Below are 24,366 nucleotides of genomic sequence, written 5' to 3'. Positions count from 1 at the left end.
CCGGGCTGCCGGCGGCCAATCGCGGCGGCCCGGGCGCGCCCCCGCGGCGCCGCTGCCGTGGGGCATGCCGGGAGCTGTAGTTCTCGCTCTCTCCCGCTCCGTTCTATGCGCGTTCAGATGAACTACAACTCCCAGTAGCCTGCGGGGCCCCGCCGCGCCTCTCCCGCCCGTGCCTACGATCCCCATCGCGCCCCGCGGGGCCTGGAAGGAGAAGCGGGTCCGGGAGCGCGCGGGGCGGCGCCTGCGCAGAGCGCGGCTTCCTGAGCGTCTGGTGGCGGCCGCCATTTTGTGGTGCCGCTTCCCTCTCCCGCTCGGGATCTGCGGCCGCGGGACCTGGCGCGGGGGCGACGCGGAGCGGGGGGAGCCGGGGCCGCCCGCACCCTCCTCACCTTCCCTTCGCCTCCGTGCGCCGCCGGGCCCCTCCGGCGCTGCCCCCGGGCGCGGCTGCGGAGAGCGGCGCTCGCCCACCATCATGGAAGACGACGGGCAGCCCAGGACCCTGTGAGTGGGGAGGGGGCGGCGGGGCGCGCAGCGGGCCCGGGGCGGAGCGCGGCGGGCGCAGGGCTGCGCTCCCGCGGAGCGGGGCCGGGGCCTGCGGGGGTGCCGGGGCAGCGCAGGGCGCCCAGCGGGACGGAGCGTGTGCGGCGGGGTCCGGGCAGGGGCAGCGCGGCCCGCACGGACACGGCGCCGCTCCCAGCCCGGCAAAGCACGGGCGAGCTCGGCTGGAGCCGGCGAGTGACGGGGTCCATCCCCGGAGCCTCCGGGGCCCGTCCCCGGCGGTTTGGAGGTGCAGGCGGGGGTCCCGAGCCTTCCCGGGGGGCGCAGGCCGCCCCCGGGCCCTGCACGGCGGTGCCGGCGCTGGGAAAGTTCTTTGTGCCCTGCCGGCGGTGGGAGGGATGGGGAGCGCCGGGAGAGCGGGAGGGATCGCTTTCCCTCCAGCGTGTCACGCCGTGGCTCAATAACAGCGTATCGGGCCCAGCAGAGAGAAATAACTGTGCTGGCCGTGTCTCTCCGCGCTGTTCGGTCACTTGGTGCCTGTCATCCCTTTTCTGCTTGAAAAATACAAATCTGGGCGTTCTGGGGTTGCTGTCGGGTCCTTCTCAGCTTTGCAGATGTGGTTTTGATGAATTTTCTTTGTCTTGTTGGCTTAAGCGAGGGAGGCTCGCACTTGTGGTTGGCCACTTGAGAGCAGAGATTTTGTGCTGCTGCTGCTTTTCAGCCGTTCCCAGATTTGCAGAGGGTGTTTGGGGCTCCGGGAGCGGGGCAGCGCTCGGGCTGTGCCTGGAAGAAAGGCAGGCTCATGCTCGTGCTGCCCAGATGACAAACACGGCTCAGGACGCTGCAAAAGAAATCTTTGTCTATTTAGCTTTTAGGACAGTAGCCTTCAGAAAAACTCTCCGAGATAGTCTGGACTGAAAGGCACTCTAAAGAGAAACAGAGTAAAATGTCTCACAATACTGTTCTCACTACCAAAATGATGACTTGGCATTTAAGGCTTCGCAAGCAAATTTGTTTTTCTCCTTTCTAGGTCTGCAAAAGTTCTTTAAACTCGTGTATAGTGTAGTATAAGTACTTAGTCCTTGCTCCCTGAGGTGCATAGTTTGAGTAAGAAGATCTGAAATGCTTTTTGTGTTGATTTGAGTTTGATGATCTGAGTTTGCCTGGCCCTCAGAGCAGACCTAGGTTGGAGTGTTGTTTTAGAGTAGGAGGAGGGGAAAGAGCAGAGTCACACAGTGTTTTATTCAGCTTTATTTTCAAGGCTTTTTTCTTCATTATTGGCTCTTTTTCTTTCTTTTCAAGAACTGCTATATTCCCACTAAGTTTTAAGATGTTCTTTTGGTGCTGACAAGTTTGGGTACCACACTGGTCATGGGTACACATCCATCAAGGACCTGACTTAACCCACTTAGTCACTAACAAGAAGAAAATAAATTTGTGCTAAGATGTCTGAACTAGCATCTCTGCAGCTGCCCCAGATGGATTATTGCACACGTGTGACTGTTTCATTTGTTAAACTAATAAACAGCATGCACATGAATTTCCTAGCAGTTCTGTAGTAACCACAATCACAAAGGGTTACTTTCCTGTAATTATCTGGAGGCTTTTTGCTTGGAAGACAAAAATTTTGCTGTAGCATTTTTTACATTTTACCTTCTCGTCCCTACTTTTTATCTGAAATATCTTTAAATTTAGAATAGCAAGGCATGTTTTAAGGATTATTATCCTGAGCACTGTTTTTTCTATAGAACAGTTGTGATCTCATAAATAAAACTCACTGTCCCCCAGGAAAAACAAATAAAAATATTGTTAGTTGAACTTCTAAGTTTTCATTGTTTGGTTTATTTGGGGAGGGGGAGGGGGGAGAAAATGAAGAACAAATTGTTTCAGTAGGTATTTCACCATGTGCCAAAGCACTTGGTTGGTAGTGTAAGCAGTACTTTTTGAATGTCTTAGTTTTTCACTCCTGAAGGAATAAGTGAGATCCAAAATCTGTAAATTAGGAAGGAATTTTATTTTTTAACAGCCGCAAGCCATTTTTTTTACTTATAAAAAGCAAAACCTACCTTACCACTGTTCACTCAACATTTATGCCCATCTTAACCAGCTCGGGAATGAGGATTGTTTCAATTTGCAGTACTTACAGGGCTGTTATGTTGTCATGATAGGGCAGTCATAAACCTCTAAGAATTCAGAATATTTTCTGAGGCTTAATATAGAATGCTGACACTGTTTGCATTTTTATTTCTTAACTTTATAGAAACGTGAAGAATAACCTTAGCTATTTCTGCCAAAAAACTTTCCAGGAGTAGGGGCCTTTCTGCGTGATTTGCCACATGTAATTTTTTAGCTGGTCCTAAGATGAGCTGTGAGCTTCTGATTTTTTTTGGGTTGTTTTTTGTTTTAATAGAACACTTGAAAGCTCTGTTCTCTGTGAGTAGTTAGATTTCACAGGCTGTATCAAAATCCTGCTTCTACTTTTAAGTGAAAACTAAACTATCAGAAACCTGATGTGTTGCTAATGTTATCAGTTCTCACAGGCAGCCAGGAAAGTTGCAAAGTTGTATATTGTTGTTGAAGTTTTTAGAAATGTTTTGTGTGGTTTGGTCAGGGACTGTCTGAAGTCACTGCGTGCCTGCAGCTGCTGTCTCATCAGCCTTGCTGTGCTGTATTCCAGGTCTGGAATGTGGATAAGGTGCAGGAGTAAAGCTTCACCCGGATTCATTTCTCTTGAACTTCCTCTCAGTTCAGCTCTGTGCAGGAATGTTGTCTCCTGGAGGAGGCTGCATAGTGGATTATTCTTGGTATCATTTTATTTCCAGTAGCTCACAAGCACTAGGCAGAGTTTCTAGAATTTCTATGGGCTCTTAAGCCCATCACTTACCTTATTGCTTATCATTATTTCCTCTTTAAATACGGAAACTGCCGTTACTTGTGTGTTGCCTGTGTGAGAGAGAAATCAAATTTACTATCTTTCCTCCAAAATAGAGTGTAAAGGAGTTTTGTGTACCTAAAAGTAGTGGTTGTAAATGTCCCTTTCTTACCTCCCTGTTTAGGATGCAATCCAAACCTATTTACCTTCAAAAAGAGAGTTTTGCTGCTCAAGCTGAAGAGTTGTGTTCCAAAACTCATTATGGACTGATGCATGACTTGTGTTCCTTAAATAGTTCTACATCATCTCTGAATTTCAAGCAGTTTGTTATTCTTTGTGTTGTCAGCAGCATTCGGAAGTGTAATAGATCAATATGTGTGTCAGGACATCTATCTGGCTGTAGGTTGTTGGGGTTTTTTTGTAGCTGCTGTTGGGGTTTTGTTTGAGCTGCCTGAAGCACTCAAACGCTAATTGGTGTTTGAGTGCTTCAGTAGCAAACACTATTGCCTGTGTGCAAAAAGCCACAGCTTTTGCTGCCCTGTCACATCATCTCAGACCACCTATAAGAGTTTAGTAAGTGCTTCTGCCTTGCTGGGTTTCATCATTTCAAAAAAGTTTGCATAATACACCCTCTAGAATATATCAGTCCAAAAAGGTTGAAATGCAGTACAATGGCGTGTTAGGAGTCTTCTGGTTTCTTGAGGTGTGGTGGATAATTTTGTGGATAATTTTGGTTTAGTGAAGTAGAAGTGCTGCTGTGTTCCATCACGTGGAAATGGAGCTGGACAGGGGAAAGCTGACCATAGGCTGGCCATGTGTGGTGGGAGATTAGCATCAGCTGAGCCAGGTTTTGTGTTTCCAGAAAGGTGAGGTGTCTGCTCCTAATGTGGTGAATATATTGATTTCTTAGCTCTGTAGCATTCAGACATTCACATTAAAGATGTTTGCTTGTATGTTTTTATTAAATCATCTCTAACTGCTGAAGGAGGTGATGTTACTCCAGTCTGCTTAAAGACATGAAAGTAACCATCAAGTCTTACTTTTTGGCATATTGTTTCAAAGTTGTAGAGATTCGTAGTTCCAGATTTTACATTTAGTAAGAGAGATTTGGGTCTCTGAGTGTTGTCCTTGCTGCATGAACCTTTACTGTGCAGTATCCTCAGTGGGTGCATTTCTGAAGTTTGAGTTTTGGCAACTTGGGAAGGGTGGGAACACCTCTGACTAATGGTAATATTATGCACCAAGGCAATATTTATCAGATACATTCAGGGAATTCAAGGACCAGTAGGATTTCACATCCCATCTGGATCTAGCAGTCAAGGTGGTCCTGATTTTTGTGAAAAGGCAGCTTGTTTCATAGCTGAGGTTATGATGCAACATTGTCACAACTATCTTGCTGAAGACATGGTGGGATCAAAAAAACACTTACTATATCTTAAATAGTCTAGCAGTTAGTGTAATTTTCTTACCTTAGTTGAATAGATTGCTGAGGAATGGCTTTCCCTAGCTTTTTTTTTCTTTTTAAAATTTTTGTCTGACTGAGAGGAATTCTCCAGCTTGATTTTCAGACTTGTTGTGTTTTCCAAATACTTGTTAATATATGCAGAAGAGGATGATACTTTTTGTTGTTGTTGTTAGTGTTAATTGTATTCCTTGCTGTATCTGCTTTGCAGTAGAAATAATGTGTTAATTTCGTATCAGTGTTACTGTATCAGTGTGCTGTGGAGGCTCAGTGATAATGAATGCTGTTCTGCAGCGCACAGAGGAAGCCAGTACTAGCAATAAACTGACCCTTTATGTTGGAATTCCTACTGGAATATACACTTGCCATCTGATTTTAGTAGGATCTTCAGAGGTTAATATTTCCACTAAAAGCTATTAGTGATTTACAATTTATTCTTTGTGAATGATTAACAAAAAATTAGTTAATATTTCAGAAAGAAGGTAAGGATGAATGTTTAACTACTAAGTTTTCAGGATAGAACTGAAGAGTCATTGAGATGGACAGTTTGTCCTGTAAGGGGTCTTAGAGTTCTGCAGTTTTTCATTTCTCTGCTGAAAAGCTTCATAACAATCCAGGCTTCTGTCAATGGCTTGTGTTAATTCATACATATTTAATAAGAAAATAATGAGTACCTGAAGGATTTTAGTGGATGTTCTGTATTCAGGTGGTACTTCAGAAAGTCACTCTGGATCTTGTAGCATTGAAGTCCTGCTGAGAAAGTGCAGAATTGCCCCACAGTTGCTGAAAGAAGAACATAAACAAACATTTCTTGATAAGGTTGTGTGGTGTTCTGATGAAAACAAACATTGTCCGTTTTAATTTTGCTGATCCGGATGAAAGTCCAGCTGTCAAACACAATTTGCTTTTGAAAAACTTTCAAGGGTTGCCTCTCAGAGCAATTTCAGAGCACACCTGTAGTTAACTCAAAATAAATTTGTCTGTGAGCAATAAGAAAGGCTTGCTCATGTTTATGTTCACTGTGTTAACAGGTCAGGCTGACTTTAGTTTGCAGTTCTATGATGTTCTATAACTGACCAGAGTAAAATGAGTAAAATGTCTATTCTTTCAACTTCTAAATCACAGAAGGTTCTGTTCATCTTATTGGTGGCACTTGAATTCCTTATGCCTTGATAGGCTTGTTTGTAAAGGTGATGAATGTCCCTCTGCTGATGGCTTGTGACATCTGTTACTGTGACAGGCCTTTCTCTTAACTGATCACTTTGTTTACAATTTGATTACAAATTAGTCACATTGTTAAAAAGAATTTAGTTTTGCATTCATGACTGTCTCAGCCGTTATTGTGACTTGCTAAATCTAGGACTCTTATCTAAACTTGATAAGTATTTCAAAACTTGGAATCATTTCTGAGGATTTACTAACAACAATCAAGAAGTCTGGTTGATATTAAAATAGCACTGCCAGAACTTTGGGGGGTATTACAGAGGTGGGAGCTGTTGAGATAGATGCTGTAGAGTGCATTCCTATGCAGAATGCTGCATAAATTGCCTTGTCTGTTGGTGAGTGGGCTGGCTTTCCAAATGCTCAGGAAAACAGAAAAGTTGAGTTGGTTCTTTGCAAGGCAGCACAATTTGTCCGAGAGCTGCTCCTGAGCTCATGGGAGTTAGATGTGTGTTTGTACCCAAATTCAGAAGTATTCTTGATGAGATACTCAGTGGGAAGTGAAACTTAAAATATCTTGCCCAGTTGGTTGCTTGTTCTGCACAACATTCTTGAGCAATGTTCTTCATGCTTTTGACATCTCTGTGCCAAGGAAGTGATTGGCACTAGGTCTTGGTGTCCAGCGTTGTCTGCATCAAGCTTCACTTCTCAGTTGTGTGGCCAACATTGTAATTTAGAAACCACATGAATACTGCATTAAAACTGTGAAATAATTAGTAAATATTGTCTTTAAGATACCTGAGATGTTTTAAAGTGAGTTTCCTTATAGTTGTTTAAGTTTTTAAAGCCATAGTTACATTTTAAAATATGACAATTTCTAGTTTAAAATTTTGGTTTTTTTGTTTCCTTGTGTAGCTATGTAGGAAACCTCTCCAGAGATGTGACTGAGGTTCTCATACTTCAGTTATTCAGCCAGATTGGACCATGCAAAAGCTGTAAAATGATAACAGAGGTAAGGCCTTCCACATCTGGGGGGTAGCAAATGTAATGTAACTTTATCCTAAGTTGTCCAAAACAAATGAAGCTGAGGGCTTCTTTTGCCATTCCTGGCAGTGGGTTTCTTTGGGTTGAGTGTGTTTGGCTCTGGGGGTAACTCTTTGCAGGAGGGACCTGGTGTGTGCAGTCCTGTGCTTTTGCCTGTAGCCCTGGCATACCTTTTATCAGCTGGTGGTGAGATTCCACTTTATTTAAAACTTTGTTACCCCCTCTTTGCAGAATCACTTTTTCTGATGATCAGAAGCCTTATTATTTCAAGTGTTATTCATGGCTGTTTTGTACATTTTTCACTTTATTTGAACATGAGCCTCAGTAATTCTTGTCCCTCTTGAATAAATGGTTCTTTGCTATGATGAAAAGTAAGAAATCCTTCAAAATAAGTTTGACTCTTCCTCAGCTTTTTCTTCACTAGCTCAAATACCTCTTGTCTGCACCAGTACAAATAGTTCTTGTCTGCACCTGTCCTTAAATTAATTTTTCCTTGAAACAAAGTGACAAAATTTCCATAGTATTGCAGATAAAGTCTTTTGCACAGAGTGTTGGTAAGTATTAATGTTTTCTTATCTCCATTGTAAATACTCTGGTACCTTTGTGGTTGGCAGCCATTTCTGTGAGCTTTTTGACACATCCTGCAAAATTTCTCTCTCCCTGGTATTTTTCCTTCCTTCTACATTTGTAACTGGTAAACTTTGAGGAGGCAGGAACTAATCTGAGCTTCAGCCAGGTGTAAGCTTTGTTCCCTCATCTCTGGTTTCTGTATACTCTTCATACTTTTTACTACATCTTATGCTTCTTACTAACTTGTAATTACAGATTTCTTGAGGACAGTTCCATTAGTTTTCTGTCAAGATTGTTAATGAAAGTATTAAAAGGCAAGTCTTGTGACCTGACTTCTTTAGGAATGCTACCAGAAACTCCCCTGTGGGCTTCTTCTTCCTTTCAGTATGTCACACAGCTTGTTTGTTTCTTTGTTTTTAGCTAATCATCAACTTGCTGCTTGTTTAATCACTCTCATCTTTGTCTGGACTAATAGTTTCCCATGTGACACTTTCTTCTGCTGGATTTGTTTTAAGTTTATTGGAGAAAAGTAACAGAAGGCTGACAGATCACAGTTGTTAGTTCTTCTCTGAAGAAACAGTTTTGATTGTCATGTGCTCTGCAGACATAAGGTGCTGCTGCTCCCACCTTTGGCTGGGTGAGAGCTGTTAGCAGCAGTTTGGTTTCTTGAGGATCAGATGAGAAATTCCAACATTTTTGCCTTGGTTGAGGCTTTGTGGTTTTAAGATCTTTCCCTAAGTGAGACATCTTCATGAAACAATAGATGAACAAGAACTGCTGGCAGCTGTGTTCAGTCACACAGGGGTGCCTGCACTGGGCTGATCTCAGCAGCTGCCAAGAAGCAGTCACAGAAGTGCAGGTTGGGTTCTGCACTGGCACCTGCAGCTGTCACAGGACCTGTCCCTGGTGTCCATCCTTCCACAGTGTGTGGTAAACCTGTCCTAGGGACTGTGTCATGGGTAGGTGGTTCTTACCATTGTTAGCACCACCATCACCTTTTAAAAACCTGTGATTTTTCCATTTTAGCCAGGTGTATCAAGACATCCTTTTTCTTTTGTAGAGTATATGACATGAACACATCAAGTGTTGAAAAAGTTCAGGTGTTTCTTTTGGGGGTGTATAATACTCAGGCTGCTGGCACAGTATTTGTAGATGGTTTGAACACCTAAAGATCTGAGGGTCGGCAAAAGAGATTCTTCTCATGTTCAGACAAGTTCTCAGTGCTAAAGAAGAGCTCCCTGCAATCTAAAAGTAAGACTGTACTTCAGCTGAAGCATAAACTACACCAAATTTCCTAAAGAAGCCTTAAATGGGTTTCCCAAAGTAGTGTGGGAGGAGGGGTGAATTAAGGCTTTCGTTTTTGGGGCATCTGAGGTGAGTGTGCTTGTAGAGAACTTTGTGGCTGAAACTTTCTTTATGATCTCAGGTGCATTTTGTCTCATCTGTTCATTGTGCATCAGTTGGAGGCCCCAGGCAGTGACAGCATTCAGGAGGATGACTTCAGACTCCAAGACCATTTTAGGTGTATAAAAGCCTTGAGATCCATTCAGCTGCTGCATCTTCACAGCTTCACGAGTAGACAGAACTACGTTTAAGCTGTACAATCAGTTTTTAGGGGGAAGGATTAGAATTGTTCATCAGTGTAAGTGTGTATGGGTTGTGAGAAGTTAAATAGGAGTGCTGAAAAGGCTTCTCTTAGCTTGTGTTACAGCTGTGTTCTACCTGCACTGGGGGAGGTTGATAGTGAGAATACTGATGCCAGAGCAGTTCCTCTCTGCTAGACCCTTCCCTTTCCATGTGAGAAATAACTTGGTTAGGGTAATATTGGTGTTTATCATCTTTTGGTCCATGCACGTGCTGAATAGTTAATGGAAATGATTTGGTTAGAGTTTTTGTTGTACTCATTACATCTTGGAGGTAGATCAAATCCAGTGTTCAAGTTGGCTTTCTCAGCATCCTTTCCACCTGATCAGCTTTTCAGAAAACTCTTCTGTTCTTTGCACTTTATACTCTGGTACAATTATCACTTGAGTGACCTCTGTCAGTGAGTATTTTTAAAGGTGATTTGATAGGCCATCCTACAAAAACAGGTTGTACTCAAGGTTTAACAGAGTTAACAGTCAGTTGGTTAGTATCCTTTTCTCTCAGACTATTTTGAGTTCTTTTAAAAGATTATTTCCCAGTCATTGGCTTTTTTCACTTGAGACTGACACTGTGCAGGTTCCAGGTTGCTGCCTGCTGGTGGTTTTCAGTCAAAAAAAGGGAAAGATTTCTTAAGTAGGGCAAGAGAAAATTGGTGAAAATGTGTCTGGGGAATAAACCTTCCTAGCTTTGAGTATATGCATGAGGCAGTTTTTTCTTCTCTCCATTCTTCCCCTTTTTCCCCCCTTTCCATGCAGTTTGCAGGTCACTTTTCTGATCAGTTATTTTTAGTTCAGTAAACTTCAGTCCTCATTCCAGCAAGCTATCCTTCAGAAACTGCAAGACCTTTAATAAAAAATCCATCTTAAGAATTCTTGCATTTAAGTGTAATGTCAAAGGCTATTTCATAAATCTGATGCAAATCATTCTGAACCTTTCTAGCTGTAAGTAATATATTTTCCTGGATTTTCTTCTCAGCAACCCGATAGCAGAAGGGTCAACTCTTCTGTTGGATTTTCTGTTTTGCAGCATACAAGCAATGACCCTTATTGCTTTGTGGAATTTTATGAACACAGAGATGCAGCTGCTGCATTAGCTGCTATGAATGGGAGAAAAATTTTGGGAAAGGTAAGTTGCTCACGTGGTAATCTTAGATTTAAAGAATATAGATTTGTGTGAAAATATTAGTAAAACTATTGAAGATGTTTTACCAAGATTAAATATTGATAGAATAATCTTTTAAAAGTATTGATATACAAAAAAGTCTTGTTTAGGAAATGTATTATTTGTGATCTTCTATTGATGATGGTGTTTTATATTAAATGGTGATTTATAAATGTTGAGAGTTGTAACCCACCCATGAATGAGCTTATGAAATGTAAGAATTTTGTGAATTTATACTAAATCTTATACTTGTTTTCAGGAGGTCAAAGTAAACTGGGCAACAACACCAAGTAGCCAGAAAAAAGATACATCCAGTAAGTAATGTAATGCCACAGTATCACTTCTGCACAAATACTTCACAAAGTGGTAATAATTTATCATAAATGCATTTAAACATAACTTCTCTCCTTCCCATCTAGAGTTTAATAGAATTTTGCAAACTAATTCTTCTGTTTCTGCTTTACAACTGGGGAAACCGGAGTGGACAGATTAAATTGCTGCTGCTCTTCACATGGAAGCCTGAGCGTCCCTGGTTCCCAGAGCTGTGTGCAGAGCATCACTTTCTCAGGAGCTGAAACTTTAGATAGCAGTTAAATATTTGATTAGTAAATTATTTATTTTCAGATCACTTCCATGTGTTCGTTGGGGATTTAAGTCCAGAAATAACAACAGAAGACATCAAGTCAGCATTTGCTCCTTTTGGTAAAATATCGTAAGTATCATTATAAACATTTCCATTATCAGTCAGAAAATGTGATAGTGAAAATGTGTTTCTAAGTTGAAATGTTATTTCTTATCTGTTGAGATAATTTTTCTGCTGTTCATTTCCTTGGGGTGGGCGGGTGGGTAGAAAAGAGGGGTTGTATCTCAGTGTGTTTCACAATGTAAATACAGTAATGTAATTGTGCTCTGGTTTGCTGAAAGCAATGTGCTTTTAACCTAATTTATATGCTAATGTCCTTCAACCTTTTATTAAAATTTAATTACTGCTCTAAGTGTGATTTTTTTGGTGTTGAGAATGTGTACAGAGTAGTGACTTGACAACTGGTATATATTGTATTTTGGGTGTGTTTTATGTGCATTTGGCTGCATTTCATAGGCAGTGTGGAAAACTGGGCAATTGAAATATAATTCTATAAAGCAGCTAGTTAATAACTTGGGATTGTTTTGAAAAAGCTAATACTTGTGAGAATGAAATCTGGTTTTTTGGATGATAATGGGATGAATTACAATTATAAGATCTTAAATGAAAAATGGTGGCTTTACAATATGTGCACATTTCTGCCAGTTCAGAGAATGTTTCTTTAAACTTCTCTTGGACCATTCAGGTGATACTACATCACCTGATGTTCTAATTGAACATATTTAACATTACAAAATCCTTGAGAGTGCTAAAGTATATATGTCCTAAAGAGTACTGCTACAAAAAAGTCTGTTAATCTTTTATCAGTTTATCTTTATAAAAATCAAAGTTGCACATGAACGTTTTTGTACTACTTTACAGGAATATATTTCTAAGAACAAAATTCTTATTTTTCTCTTGTTCTGTACGCATATTTTTAAATGAATCATAAATCTTATTTCTTACCTCTGCTGTTTTGTTTACTTTGCTTTTTGTCTCTTAATGTGGTAAGTAGTACTGTTTTAAAAATCAATTTAAAAAGAATAATTCAGGTTTCTGTTTCTCAATCTATATTTATACCTGAGACCTGCAGTTTTTCTAAAGTCCAAGTCACAATTAAAAGTAATAGCATTCTGGTTATTTTGCAGAATTGCTCATAAGAATGGACAGGATCTTGAAGGCTAACTGCAAGGAACTGTGCACACTGGAACTCAGTTGTAGATTTTTTCTCATTTCTATTTATTCTTATTATACATTATTTATATATACATATTTTAGTATTTACATTTTAACATTCTATATTCAGTGCAGTTCTATATTTCCAATCATTTTAACTTACTCACTAAAATTTCTGTGTAAATTTGTTGTTTTCGTACTGGTGTGCTTAGCATTGTTGTTAGTTTTATTCTCCTTTCTTAAATTTCTGAAAATGTCAATTTTTCAAAATTTACAGCTACCCAAACTCCAAAATGATGGTAGAGAATTGACCAAGAAAAATAAAGAAATCTGTTAACAGGCCATGTATGCCTTTTAATTCCTATTTTTTCCTCTTTTTCGATTTTTTTAATATTTCATATATTTTGTATCACTAGGCAGAAGACATTTAACTATTTAGAAAATGCATGGTAAATTAGATAGAATTGTTACAGTAATTTATAGAACAGTAAACCTTAGAGGACCCTAGCCAATAGAATATTAGAAAAGGAAACTTTGTTTCTCTTATACTTCAAATTTGAACATTCTAGTTATAGCCAGTATAGGTTATGTGCATAGGTTGCATGTTTATTACATGTTATTTTTTTTGTCCTACTGCTTTTTTCTAACAGGTAAAGAAGCAATAGGGAGAGTTCAGGAATGACTGTAGTTTTAGGGCTAACTGAATTTATAAGAAAAAATTATGCTCACAATACAGTGTGTGTGGTTCCTTTTAGTTTTTATTTTGCAGGTTATCAATACTACCCTCATATAGCTGTGCTTCTTTTCACAGGGATGCACGGGTAGTTAAAGATATGGCAACTGGAAAGTCAAAAGGCTATGGTTTTGTATCTTTTTATAACAAACTGGTGAGTAATCACAATGCAGGTTTAAAATAGTTCCTATTTTCCATTTTTAGTTTTGTCTGTTTAGGTATTCGCTGTTAATTAGACTTCAGAGAAAGAAATTTACATGTACAGGAGTTGTATGTATGTTTAGGACAATGTGGGGAAACTGTGAATCATTTTCCTTAAATATTTTGCAGAGGAAAAAACTCACAGTTTCAGGATATTAGGCATATAAAGCCCGTTTGTGTGGTCAGAAGTCCTGCATGTCAGATCTCTTTTGATGTTCTGTAACAGTTACCTGGAAATGTCATAATCAGAGAAAAAGTTGTAATTTCTTCAGATTTGCTAATGCCATAAGCTACTGCAAGTGAATGCCTTGATTTAGTGTGTTTTTTCCAGTTGTGCTTTCTTTGTTCTGTTTTACAGCTGTAAAAGCAAGAAATAGCTGCTATTTCCATGTACCCCTCTTCTCTTCCCTTATCATACAGTTGTTTGGTTCCTGTGACCGGGGGGGAACTGTAACAGTCATGGAATTAAAGTTACTGGATTCTTTTTAGTCTAAGCCATAAAAAGTCCAGTTTGAAATTTGTATTACAAAATTAATGGAGGAATTCTAAACACAGTACTAAAAAGTACTCTAAATTTCATGTCCTGATTGCTGTTCATTCCCACAGCAGCTACATCTGTAGGGTTGTGTTTTTCAGAATGTCTAATTCTGCTAGATTCAGGGAAGTGGGATATGCTCCCACTTCAGGTACTCCAGCCTGAGCTCTTAATGCATAACACAGTTAAGAGAAAATGGAACTCCTGCATTGGACTGGATCAGTTTTGGCTTGGACTCTGTTCCATTTTTGTCTCAGCTGTGATCCTCAGGCAGGATAGCAGCAAGATTCATCAGAAAGTGTTTCCTTTCCTAGTCACTTCAGTGTGTATTCACCATGCTTTAGGAGCCAAGGGTGCTTCAATCAATTGGGGTGTTTCATTGTCTGGAGGTTTGGTTTTATCATTTGGATTGAGTTTTTCTTTTCTTATTGGTCATCTTTTGTAATTTCATTTTTGTATTTATGTGTTTTCAAAATGAGTACTCGATATAATTAAAACCTAGAAAGATCAGGGTCCTGAGTTTGAGAAGAGAATTCTAGCTGGGAGCAGCTCACCTTTAACTTGTCCACATTTTCTTTGTCTCTTGTGCTTGGCAGTTTTTTCCTTAAGCTTTTTGCCCTTGGAAAAGCATTTCAAATGTGCCCTATTTGCTCTGCCTGTCTTCTTCCAAAGCTATTGGGAGACAAATTGCTTCTTGCAGCTGTTAGCAACTCACCCTTGCTTACCAGATGTTTCTGCTTACACTGTGAACTTAAAGATTGTCTACAGTTTCATGTTCAAGATAAAAAGTGGGCCATGGATTCTCATGTGTGTTCATACAATGACTTTAACATGTAGAGAACTTACAAGGCATCTGTTGCACAACTCCAGGAAGCAAAAGAAACATTTAGTGATAGTTGTTTTACTTCAGTGATTGGTTCTGGCATCTGTGTGACTTTCCCACTTTTTTGGGCAGCTTTTGGACATTCTAATGCAGATGCTTGTATGGTATAAATGTGTGTGTGTACATGTATGTGTTCAGATGTAGCATATATATGATTGCAGTTGGCTTCTATCCTGTGGAGAAAATGGGTGGGAGGAATTTTTTACCACATGACTTCTGAGGGCCTTCTCTGTAGCCAGTTGCTTTCATGTTAATTAATGTTTGTCTGCTTACTATGATTGTTCAGAATTTTGTACACTTCTGAGTACTGTTACTGATTTTGTCAGTGGAATTAACTGACAGCAAAGTCTTGGGAGTAGATTTGTACATGGTTTTTGTTTGGAAGTGCTAAATCTCTGTTTTAATCTCTTCAGGATGCAGAAAATGCTATTGTACACATGGGAGGCCAGTGGTTGGGAGGCCGCCAGATCAGAACTAACTGGGCAACAAGGAAACCACCAGCCCCCAAAAGTACACAAGAAAGTAAGAGCTTCATGTCATGCTGTGTTGTGTTTGCTGTCTTTTCACTGTTCAATGGGGGAATAAAACATAAGCCAAAATCATGTCACTTAAATCACATATTAGCTTGCCTTCCAGATTTTGATTAGATTTTTTTTTTGGGGTATGTTGTATCAACATAGTCATAAAATATTTTATGTTTGTTAATAATATGTTTGTTAGATGTGAAATTCATGCTTGTGTACGAGGTAAGTGTCTAGGTTACTGTCAGCCCACTGCTGAAATCCAGCCTTCTCTCTTTATAGATAATACAAAACAGTTGAGATTTGAAGATGTAGTAAATCAGTCAAGTCCAAAAAATTGTACTGTGTACTGTGGAGGAATTGCCTCGGGTCTAACAGGTATGAAGTATTCTCTTATTTTGTATTATTGAAACTTTTTGGACACCGGGATGGTCACTAATTCAAAAACATCTTATGTTGTAGATCAGCTTATGAGACAGACTTTTTCACCGTTTGGACAGATTATGGAAATAAGGGTGTTTCCAGAAAAAGGTTACTCATTTGTCAGGTATGGACAGAGAAAGCAAAATCTCTGGGTCTGTGCATGTAGTAACACTTCATTTCTCTGTAATTTCACTTGATTGAACTTGTCCTGATACAATAAAAACTATCACCATATATTAATAGAATAATTTGGAACTTTTAAAAAGGGCCACCAACATTTTTACCTGAGAAGATGAATGTTTGTGAAAGCAGATGTTTTTCTCTGGATTTCCTGTATGTATGGGGTCACTGTTTTTTAAGTAATCAGGTGGAAGTACTGTAAAATGTAACACTGGTTTGTTTTTACATTTTTTAGGTTTTCAACCCATGAAAGTGCAGCACACGCTATTGTTTCAGTTAATGGAACCACAATTGAAGGACATGTTGTTAAATGTTATTGGGGTAAAGAATCCCCTGATATGACTAAAAATTTCCAACAGGTAACTGTACTTAACCTTTTCTTTGTATTACAAAAGCAATTGTGTTTATACCTGTAATGACTTCCCAGTTGTAATGGCTAAATTTTGTGGTGGAGTTCTTATGAAATTCCATGTTCTGTCTCAGTTATGTTCCAGTTCATCAAATTGGGCTAGTGATTTTGATGGAATATCTGTTACTGTCTTCTGGATATGATCCAAGATAGGGAGAAACTTTGAGGTAATTTTAATTCTTGCTGTTTTGCTAACTGCAGATTAGGTGGCTGTCCAACCAAATAGTCTTTGGGGTTTCAAGCATACACAAATTTTTCAGTACAAGGATCTAATTAAGTCATAGTGACATCTTATTTTTCAGATCTCATTATTGCTTGTTTTAGCTCTCTTGAGTGATATAGCCAAAACTTTGCCTTCAGCAGCACAAATGCAATGTAAACCATCTCTAGAATCTGAAGTACAATGGATTATTCTTTCTGCAGGTGGATTACAGTCAGTGGGGACAATGGAGCCAAGTATATGGAAATCCACAACAGTATGGGCAATATATGGCAAATGGGTGGCAAGTACCATCATATGGAATGTATGGCCAAGCATGGAATCAACAGGGTTTTGGAGTAGAGTGAGTACTTATATTTAATTTTTTTTAGACTATTCCAAGAGTGCTGTAGCTTTAAGTTTCAGGCTCATTTGGGTCAAGGATTGAACAAGGTTTCAAACTTTAGGGGGACTCCTGTGTGCTTAAAGTTTATGTTCAGTGCATATAAGCAGATACTGGGGTGAGTAGCTCAGACTTGTACCTGATGGCACATTTCGTGTGTGATGGAGGCACAAAGACCACCCAGTGAGGAAAAGTTTGGGTGGTGGTCTTGTCTGGTATCTAAATCTATCCTGGGTGAGTCTGAGCCAGGAGCCCGGATATTTGCCTGCAGGGAGAGAAGGAACACAGACACTTTAACTTGTGCACTTTCAGAATTTGGGTGGGCTTTTAATAATGGATCTCTCAGAGACTGAAGTCTTCAAAAGAACTGTTTGTTTTAACATAATTTTGAAATAACTTGTTTGCTTAGTTCTTCATTATCTGGTGCCAGTTAAACATATTAAGCCCTGATAGAGCTATCACTGGTGTTCATGCCCATGAGGTATTGGGTATTTCTTGCATTTCTGCATCACTGATGTTGAGTTCCAGCCACCTGTGTGTGTTCATGCCTTTGGAGGCAGGTGCCATATCCAGCTGGTACCCAAGGTTTGTGGGGTTTTTTTCTCCTTTGTTCTTAAACAGCTCATGATATTTTCAAGAATCACATGTTGTAGAGCTTAACCTGATTTACTCATTAAAAAGAAGAAGAAATTGTTCTATTTTCATATCAGTAGTTGTGTAGGAAGTATTTTTTTGGTTGTTTGTTTTTTTATTTAAGTTGTTTTTCCCCATTTTTTTAACCATCCTGTTTCTTTTTAAGCCAATCTCCATCTGCTGCCTGGATGGGTGGATTTGGTGCTCAACCTGCCCAGGGACAAGGTGCTCCTGTAATACCTAACCAAGCTGGATATGGTATGGCAAGCTACCAAACGCAGTGAGCTGGGACTCTGTTTAAAAGTGTGTATTTCATGATAGGCTGCAGTTTCCAGTGACATTCTGAAGACTGGAATGTAGACAATTAAAAAAAAAAGAAAATATTTATTTTAAAAATGGAAATGTTTGGAACCTTTAGCACAGCTTTGCTTTGGTGAAGGACACAAATGTCTTCTAGTTCTGCCTTTTTAAGTTTTTGTTCATGATGGATATGAACATGTTTTTCTTTGTGTACAAAAATTAAAAATAAAGTCAATAAAGACAATTCTGACTACAAATTTTGATATAGTAGGAGAAATGGCTAATGAATTTGATCTTGAGGTTACCATTCCTTTTTTTTTTTTGTTTTGTCTTCAGTGTTTTTTATCATTGTGCTTTTAAGAAAAATGACGTTGAAAAACAGGGAGTTCTTTTAGCTGAACACACATCCTGAAATAAACTGTGGACCAATCACTACAACCTGCAAGACAGTATTGAGTTTTCAAGAAGCCTATGGACATAGCTCAAAGTATATGTAGGTCTTGGAATAATTTTTTAAAAAAATATTTAATTTTTCTACATGCTTACAGAAAACAGCTGATACAATGAATAGTTCAGTTTGAAATGAAAAACAGTACTGTCTGAGAAATTTCACATAACTTTTACTGTCCACATTCAGGCACACGTTGAAACTTTTCAAAGCTGGTTTGCTTGTTAAAACTCTAGTAGTTTACATTTAATTTTGAGAAGTAAAAGTGTTTTTACAAGTATGTTGTTTGTATTCAAATCAGACAGTCATACTTGGGCTTTTACATAAAGTTTGAAGGCTACACATTGTAAATATTTCATAATTACAGTGTTTCAAAAGCATGCTCAAACATAGAAGTAGCAATGTAATTATTCAAAGTAATACTTAATATACCCTACTGCTTTAAATGCAGTAGATTGACAAGAATGTGCAAGACTGACATTTCCAAAGTTGGCTATTATGTAAAGTTACATAAAGAACTATAACAAAGAGCCTTAATTTTAATTTCATAAATCTTTAATGCATCACTTTTGTCATTAGAAATACAAATTTTTTGCTTTACATTATTTGGTATGTAAATACCTTGGTTAACAACCTTGTAAACCTATTTCAAGGTTATTATAAGTTGTATAGTATCTTGAGTGTTTTGAAAAATCTTGATGTTTTTTAAGTCTAGAAATATTTTGCCCAAGAATTTTTTAACAAGATTGTTAAAAACATCTTATTTTAGAGAATATTCAATGTGCCATTTGGTAAATGGAGATGCAGTTGAAACAGTACACTGAGTTGTGACTTATTTTTAATTAAAGTTTTTGTCTTTATGGATGGTTTGCATGTGATGAACTTGTACAGAGGCTGGGTTGTTTGTGTACTGAGTGTGTAAATGGATAAATCATGAAGATGTTTAAATGGTATACTTGGGTTATTTCTGAATTATTTTATGGATACATTGATATAAACTGCCTCAATAAATTTGAAGTTGAAAATGAATGTAAGTTAGATATAAGTAATGTGTCCTCCCTGTGACAGCTAGAGGGTGCAAATGCCTCAGCTGTCATCTGGAATGCTGAGGCAGGCACGGTTGGAAGGGAAAGAGTAGGATTTGCAGTGGTAGCTCAGTGAAGCAAATTTGCATTTTAAAAGAAACAGAAAATTTGGTTTTTAGAGATGGTAGTTCTGAGTGTCTGAGAAGCTGTGTATTTTCTCTTTTCTGTTTCTGACCATGCAGGTGTCGCGAGGTAGAGTAGTCTGTTTTGAAATGGAGATTTGCAGTTGTGTTAAACCCAGCCAGGTTGTGCAAATAACTACACTTGTTTCTGTAGCAAGTCACATGAGGGTTTTCTTTCCTCCTCTTTTATTGGCGTGTGAAGTAGTACCTTGACTTTTAGATCAGGTTGAGAGTGAGATGTACTGGAAGAGCAGTTTAGTCAGTGGGCTCAGCTGCACCAGAGGTACTTGTGACTCTGGGCAGGTAATGCATGCAATAATGACTGAGGTTGGTGTGGAACCACGAGTGCTCGTGCTGGCAGAATTGGCCCTTTTTCTCCTTTATGGTATATGTAGTGTCTTTCCACTCAAGATAGGAATCTTGCCTACAGGACTCTTGTTTTTCTATACATTTTGTACATATGTGTATATCTACGCGAGGATCGGCCTATACATTGTAGTTTGGAAAAACCTCACAAGTAACTCTGTTCTTGTTACACTCAGCCGGTTTAAGAAATCACGAGTCAGTAGAGACATGAATTGTGAGTTTCTTTAGGATTTCTTAGACTTCACTTGAAATCTGGGGTTTCTACATCCTTCTAGGTGTTTGCCATATGGCTGTTCTGGGTGCATGCTGGTGTGGAGGCAGTTTGTTCTTTAGGCGCTACTGAAGATTTAGATGATGCAAGTACATTGCCACATAAATGCCCATATACATGGGTGTGAGATTAAGGCAGTGATCTTTCAGGTCTCAATGTGTAGATCACTTTAAATCTGATTATTTAATATGCCTGCTGTAGAGCTGGGCCGTACCTGACCTGTATTTCAGGATGAAAGATAGGATATACCTTCTGATTTAAGTCTTTTGTCATTGATTTTTATACAGCTTTTCTGTAATGGTGATATTTCTTCGCAGACTGCTCAAGATGAGGGGGTCTCCAGTGTCCTTTAATGTTTCTCTAGCACTGCGAGGAGGAGTTGTAAATTAGATTGCTTTTTACTCAGTAGCATTCATAAATGCATCACTGACAATTTTTTGGCACCAAAGAGCCTCTTGCACCATACTGCTTTTATGAGTGACACTTACACTGTTGTAATTTCTCTAACTACAGAAATTGACCACTACCTAACCCTTACCACTAGAATTTGGATTTCAGAAACACTGATTTATTATGGCTTAAGTTGATGCGTGCAACCTCAACCAGGGTTGTAATCTGCATTTGCAGAAAATGTTCAATAAAAGTGGAACATGATAAAGGGCTTATCCTGTATTTGTCATCTGTCAAAGCATTGTCCCTCTTTGCTGTAAAACTGACAACAGGCAGACAAGGCTGAACTTGTAAACTATGCACTTGCAATCATGTAAAAGATGTTTTATTTAAAAAAATTTCCTACAAAATCATTTTGTATTTTTCAGAGTTGCAGTAGTAAGGCTGTAAATCTAAGGTTACCTGTAGCTTCTCATCAATCCTGCCTCCTTGTGTATATTTGCTAACAGTTTTTAGACATACCTGCAGAACCTTCTTACTAAGATAACTTCATGAGAAGCGATTCACTGTACCAGAACCATTGCCTTCATTTCACTCAAAAACGTCTCACAGTGAATAAGGCTTAGTTTTGCAGAAGAATAGTGATTTGTTTTTCTTGTGTTTGTACACAAGGAAGCAGACTTAAACTGTATGGACATGATTAGTGTCTGATACTTCTTAATTATCTGACTGTTTTTGAACAAGGGCACAAGTGTTTGTTTTAATCACGTGAAACTGTTTCCTGGTCAGCAATAAAAGATTTTGTTGCACTGTTCTTACATTGCAAGGTACAGGCGATCTTTTGTTCAGTATACTTCCAAATAATGGATGGGGCTTGTGAAGAACTGCCTTGTTCCAGCTTGAATTTTCATATATAGATATAATCTGGGATCGGGATTGCGGCTGTAAGAGCAAAAGAAAGTTCTCTTGAAAGTTGAGTGAGAATTCATTCATTCTGATCACGTGTGGTGCCTGTCCCACATTGATAAATTTAAGGGTTTCACTATGTAATGAAATTTCTGTTCATAAAAAGGCAACTGCAAGGCAGTAGCTTCTGGGGAGGTCTTTGTCGTGTTTCATTTCAGCTGACTTCATTGAATCCAGTTGATTGTTTTAAAAAACCCTTAAAAGTTGTTGTGTTGCTCAGTATCACATGGATAAAATTCCATCCTGCTGTACCATAATTTCAATTCAAAGAAAATGCTGAAGTGTTTACCGAATGTTTTACTTGAAAAAGAAACAGGACTTCATGTTGACAAGTGAACACTGATTGTGTTGTCCTTCTGAGGCTGTGTGCTGATGTAGATCATGGATGTGTGAATGACATGCTCTGCTCACTGACATTTCAAGGGTAATGACTCAGAACGTTAATTTGACATCAGTAATGATTATTTGAATACAAGTTATTCTTGCTTAAATACACAGCTCCCTATGCTTTGATTAAAGCTGATCTGAATCTTACTGGTTATTAAAGTATTCTTGATATGCTGTGGAAAGAAACATGGCTTTGCCTTCTGTCTTAGTGTTGAAGCTGTCAATAAGACATCAGAGCTGCACAGACTGTTTTTTGTTTAGAAGAAAAACACTGAATGGAGTTGTCAGGGAATTCAGTGTAAACTGACTTTTCTGTACTGATGGGTGATGGTGTTTGAATGTTTCCCTTCTGACACAGTGGCTCAGTTACCATTCCTTGCATGAACCTGGCTCTCACAGATCCCACATTCTCAGCAGCTGTCTTTCCCAGCTGCTGGTGTGGAAGGGAGGAGAAGGAAGATGGTGAGAATAGGTGCTAGAGCCCAGTGTGCCTGGTGCAGAGGTGCCAGGGCAGACTGTCAGACACGTTTAAGATCACAACAGGTTTACACAGACACTGCAGCAGTACCCTGAGGGTTGGGACCATTCAAACACAAACTTGCTTTATCTGCTTGGTTTAAATAATGTGGCTTTAAAATTACAAAAGTAGAAACCACATAACCTCTTTGGTTCCTCACGAAATAGGTGCCTATTAAACAGCCAACAGAACACTGAATGTGACTAAACAAAGGAGGAAATTGTGTTAAGCATCTGATGTGTAGACTTTTTCTTAATGTAGACCTCTTAGCTTGGCATTCTGTTCCGTGTCTATATTGACCTTTTTGTTTGTATAATTGAAGTAGTTTCAGATATGCACAGCTGCTTGTTGAACATCTTCCCATGCTTGACAACTTCTGGAACAGGGATGAGAACTGAATAAGAATTGTAGGTCTACCACATGAAACATTGGATAACGCTCACATTTCTTGGATGGAAATTGACTTACTAGAGCCAGCTCTGTAGCAGTGTAAATATCACAGGAGATGATGAAAAGCTGCTGTCCTCCATTTGAGTAGCTATTTCTTTGACCTTAATAGATGGGGAATTATTACTGGGCTGCTGTTCCGTAAAAAAATGCTCTTCATAGGTTTTTTGTTCCTTTCAATGGGGCGGATCTTTTACACTCCACAAATGATTTGTTTCCTTTCATGCTGGGTTGTCAAGCCTGATGGGAAAGTGATACAATTTATTTCTTATTCTAACTCTTCCAACTCAGGTACTGACTGGGGGGGAAATGACCCTCTTGGTTATTAACAGCACTATTTCATTTAACAGGACTACTTAATTTCGCAATATACCTTTGCAGAACCATTTCTACTTGAGTTTTACTTGCACCAGAAAGCACAAGGAGTCTACACAAATAGACCTTGGACTCAACTGCTTCGAGCTGCTGTTCCATCCTACAGCTCCTGCACCAGATCTCATTGTAGTCAAAGGCTGGAAATACTTATGCCTTGCTCTTTTCTTTGGTAAATTGCAAAGCTTGTGTTCTGTACAGAATAAATCTCTTCTGAATGTTTGCAAATACTCGGAGAAAGCTGAGGTGCAATGTTTTCTGAACTCTTGCTGTCTTGGTGTGAATTGGGGCTTCTTTCATTTACAGGTACATGCTGTGGTTTTGTAGGAGGAATTTGTGTTTGTGATATTAGCTAGAAACGTGGCTGATTTCAGACTAAGAAAAATAAAATGTGAATGTTTCTAGAATACTATTCCTAAGTAAATCTTGCCTCCTACTTGGATTTATATATTTTATGGAACAAGGGTATGAAGGTCCAAAACCATGTCTCAAATCACTTACAATGGGTATTTTCATAAGGGAATAAATCTATATAAACTTGAAGTATGCATATTACAAGATCTTGTTCCAGAAGTGTAACAGCTGTTCACATGTACTGCTGATACATTTTGAAATGCTCCATACCTGAGGTCAGAGGACCAACAGCTATTGCTGAATGTGTGCTGCATTTTGAAGATTGAATGCCAATGCACAGGGTGATGCTGTGTTCACACTGCCTTCTGAAAGAGTTCCTTCCAGCACCTTTTTGTTCTGTGGGTTTTTGTGGAAGAGCACAGGAACTGTCCCACAAGATGTATGCATGAAATTTGCCAAGGTATGTGACATTTTACTTTGAATTCATGTTCCAAGGTCACAGTGTCTAGTGCCAAGTGTCATGACAAACTGCATGACTTAGAACTTGATGTTTCCTTGAAATGCTTCTACAGCAAAACCTTACTGAAAGGTATTTCTGGGGTCTCTCCTGTCAGTGCCTTCTGAGTAAAAGGAAGACAAGATGCAAGATAGTTTTTAGAGGGATCCAGGTAGGTCTGAGGTTATAGAAAGAGACATTAATTTGTAGTTATTTTCACTGTGGAAAATGCCTAGGGATGCTTGAATTGTGAGTGCTGATTCAGTTATTGTCAGGGCCATGCTTCACTCATTTTCCACACCCTCTTTTGCTGTGTTTCTCACTTTAATTATGTTTCTAGTCAACAGAGCTCTACTTGCTTTACATGCACCAGGAGACAAGTCTGTTGTATTTGCATCTGGTTCTTAGCAGAAACACACTGACCTCAGGTATCACTTTTAATATTCCCCTGTAATGCAAAAATCTTTGATTTCTGTTGTCTATACCTGCTTTAGTATTTGTAGATGGGTGTTGAA

The 24,366-nt window shown here is 39.2% G+C and overlaps 1 protein-coding gene across 4 annotated transcripts; it reads left to right on the top strand.

Moving 5' to 3' along the window:
* Positions 1-240: 240 nt before the first annotated feature.
* On the top strand, positions 241-20,583 carry TIAL1 (TIA1 cytotoxic granule associated RNA binding protein like 1). Of its 4 annotated transcripts, none has more exons than XM_039708744.1 (12): positions 241-501; positions 6,909-7,005; positions 10,227-10,376; positions 10,672-10,726; positions 11,037-11,124; positions 13,022-13,097; positions 14,976-15,084; positions 15,366-15,461; positions 15,546-15,630; positions 15,922-16,045; positions 16,170-16,262; positions 16,519-16,658. In XM_039708744.1, the coding sequence occupies exons 1-11, from the start codon at positions 473-475 to the stop codon at positions 16,236-16,238; spliced, it is 978 nt and encodes a 325-aa protein (XP_039564678.1). In that variant the 5' UTR covers positions 241-472; the 3' UTR covers positions 16,239-16,262; positions 16,519-16,658. The 4 variants fall into 4 exon arrangements, with proteins under 4 accessions (XP_039564678.1, XP_039564676.1, XP_039564677.1 ...); XM_039708742.1 differs by lacking the exon at positions 16,170-16,262 and adding an exon at positions 17,497-20,583 and having other exon boundaries at positions 248-501; XM_039708743.1 differs by lacking the exon at positions 16,170-16,262 and adding an exon at positions 17,497-20,583 and having other exon boundaries at positions 249-501; positions 10,278-10,376.
* The last annotated feature ends 3,783 nt before the right edge of the window (positions 20,584-24,366 follow it).

Source organism: Passer montanus, unplaced genomic scaffold, assembly GCF_014805655.1.
Source record: "Passer montanus isolate IOZ18808 unplaced genomic scaffold, ASM1480565v1 scaffold21, whole genome shotgun sequence".
Lineage (NCBI taxonomy): Eukaryota > Metazoa > Chordata > Aves > Passeriformes > Passeridae > Passer > Passer montanus.
The sequence above is the reverse complement of the archived record's forward strand: the minus strand, read 5'-3'. Positions and strand labels throughout refer to the sequence as shown.

Bases quoted from the DNA above. Each gene is read 5' to 3' on its own strand.
- TIAL1 (XM_039708742.1), top strand. From the start codon at position 473: ATGGAAGACGACGGGCAGCCCAGGACCCT. The intron at 15,085-15,365 runs GTAAGAGCTTCA...CTCTCTTTATAG, and splicing joins CCCCAAAAGTACACAAGAAA to ATAATACAAAACAGTTGAGA. The intron at 15,462-15,545 runs GTATGAAGTATT...CTTATGTTGTAG, and splicing joins AATTGCCTCGGGTCTAACAG to ATCAGCTTATGAGACAGACT.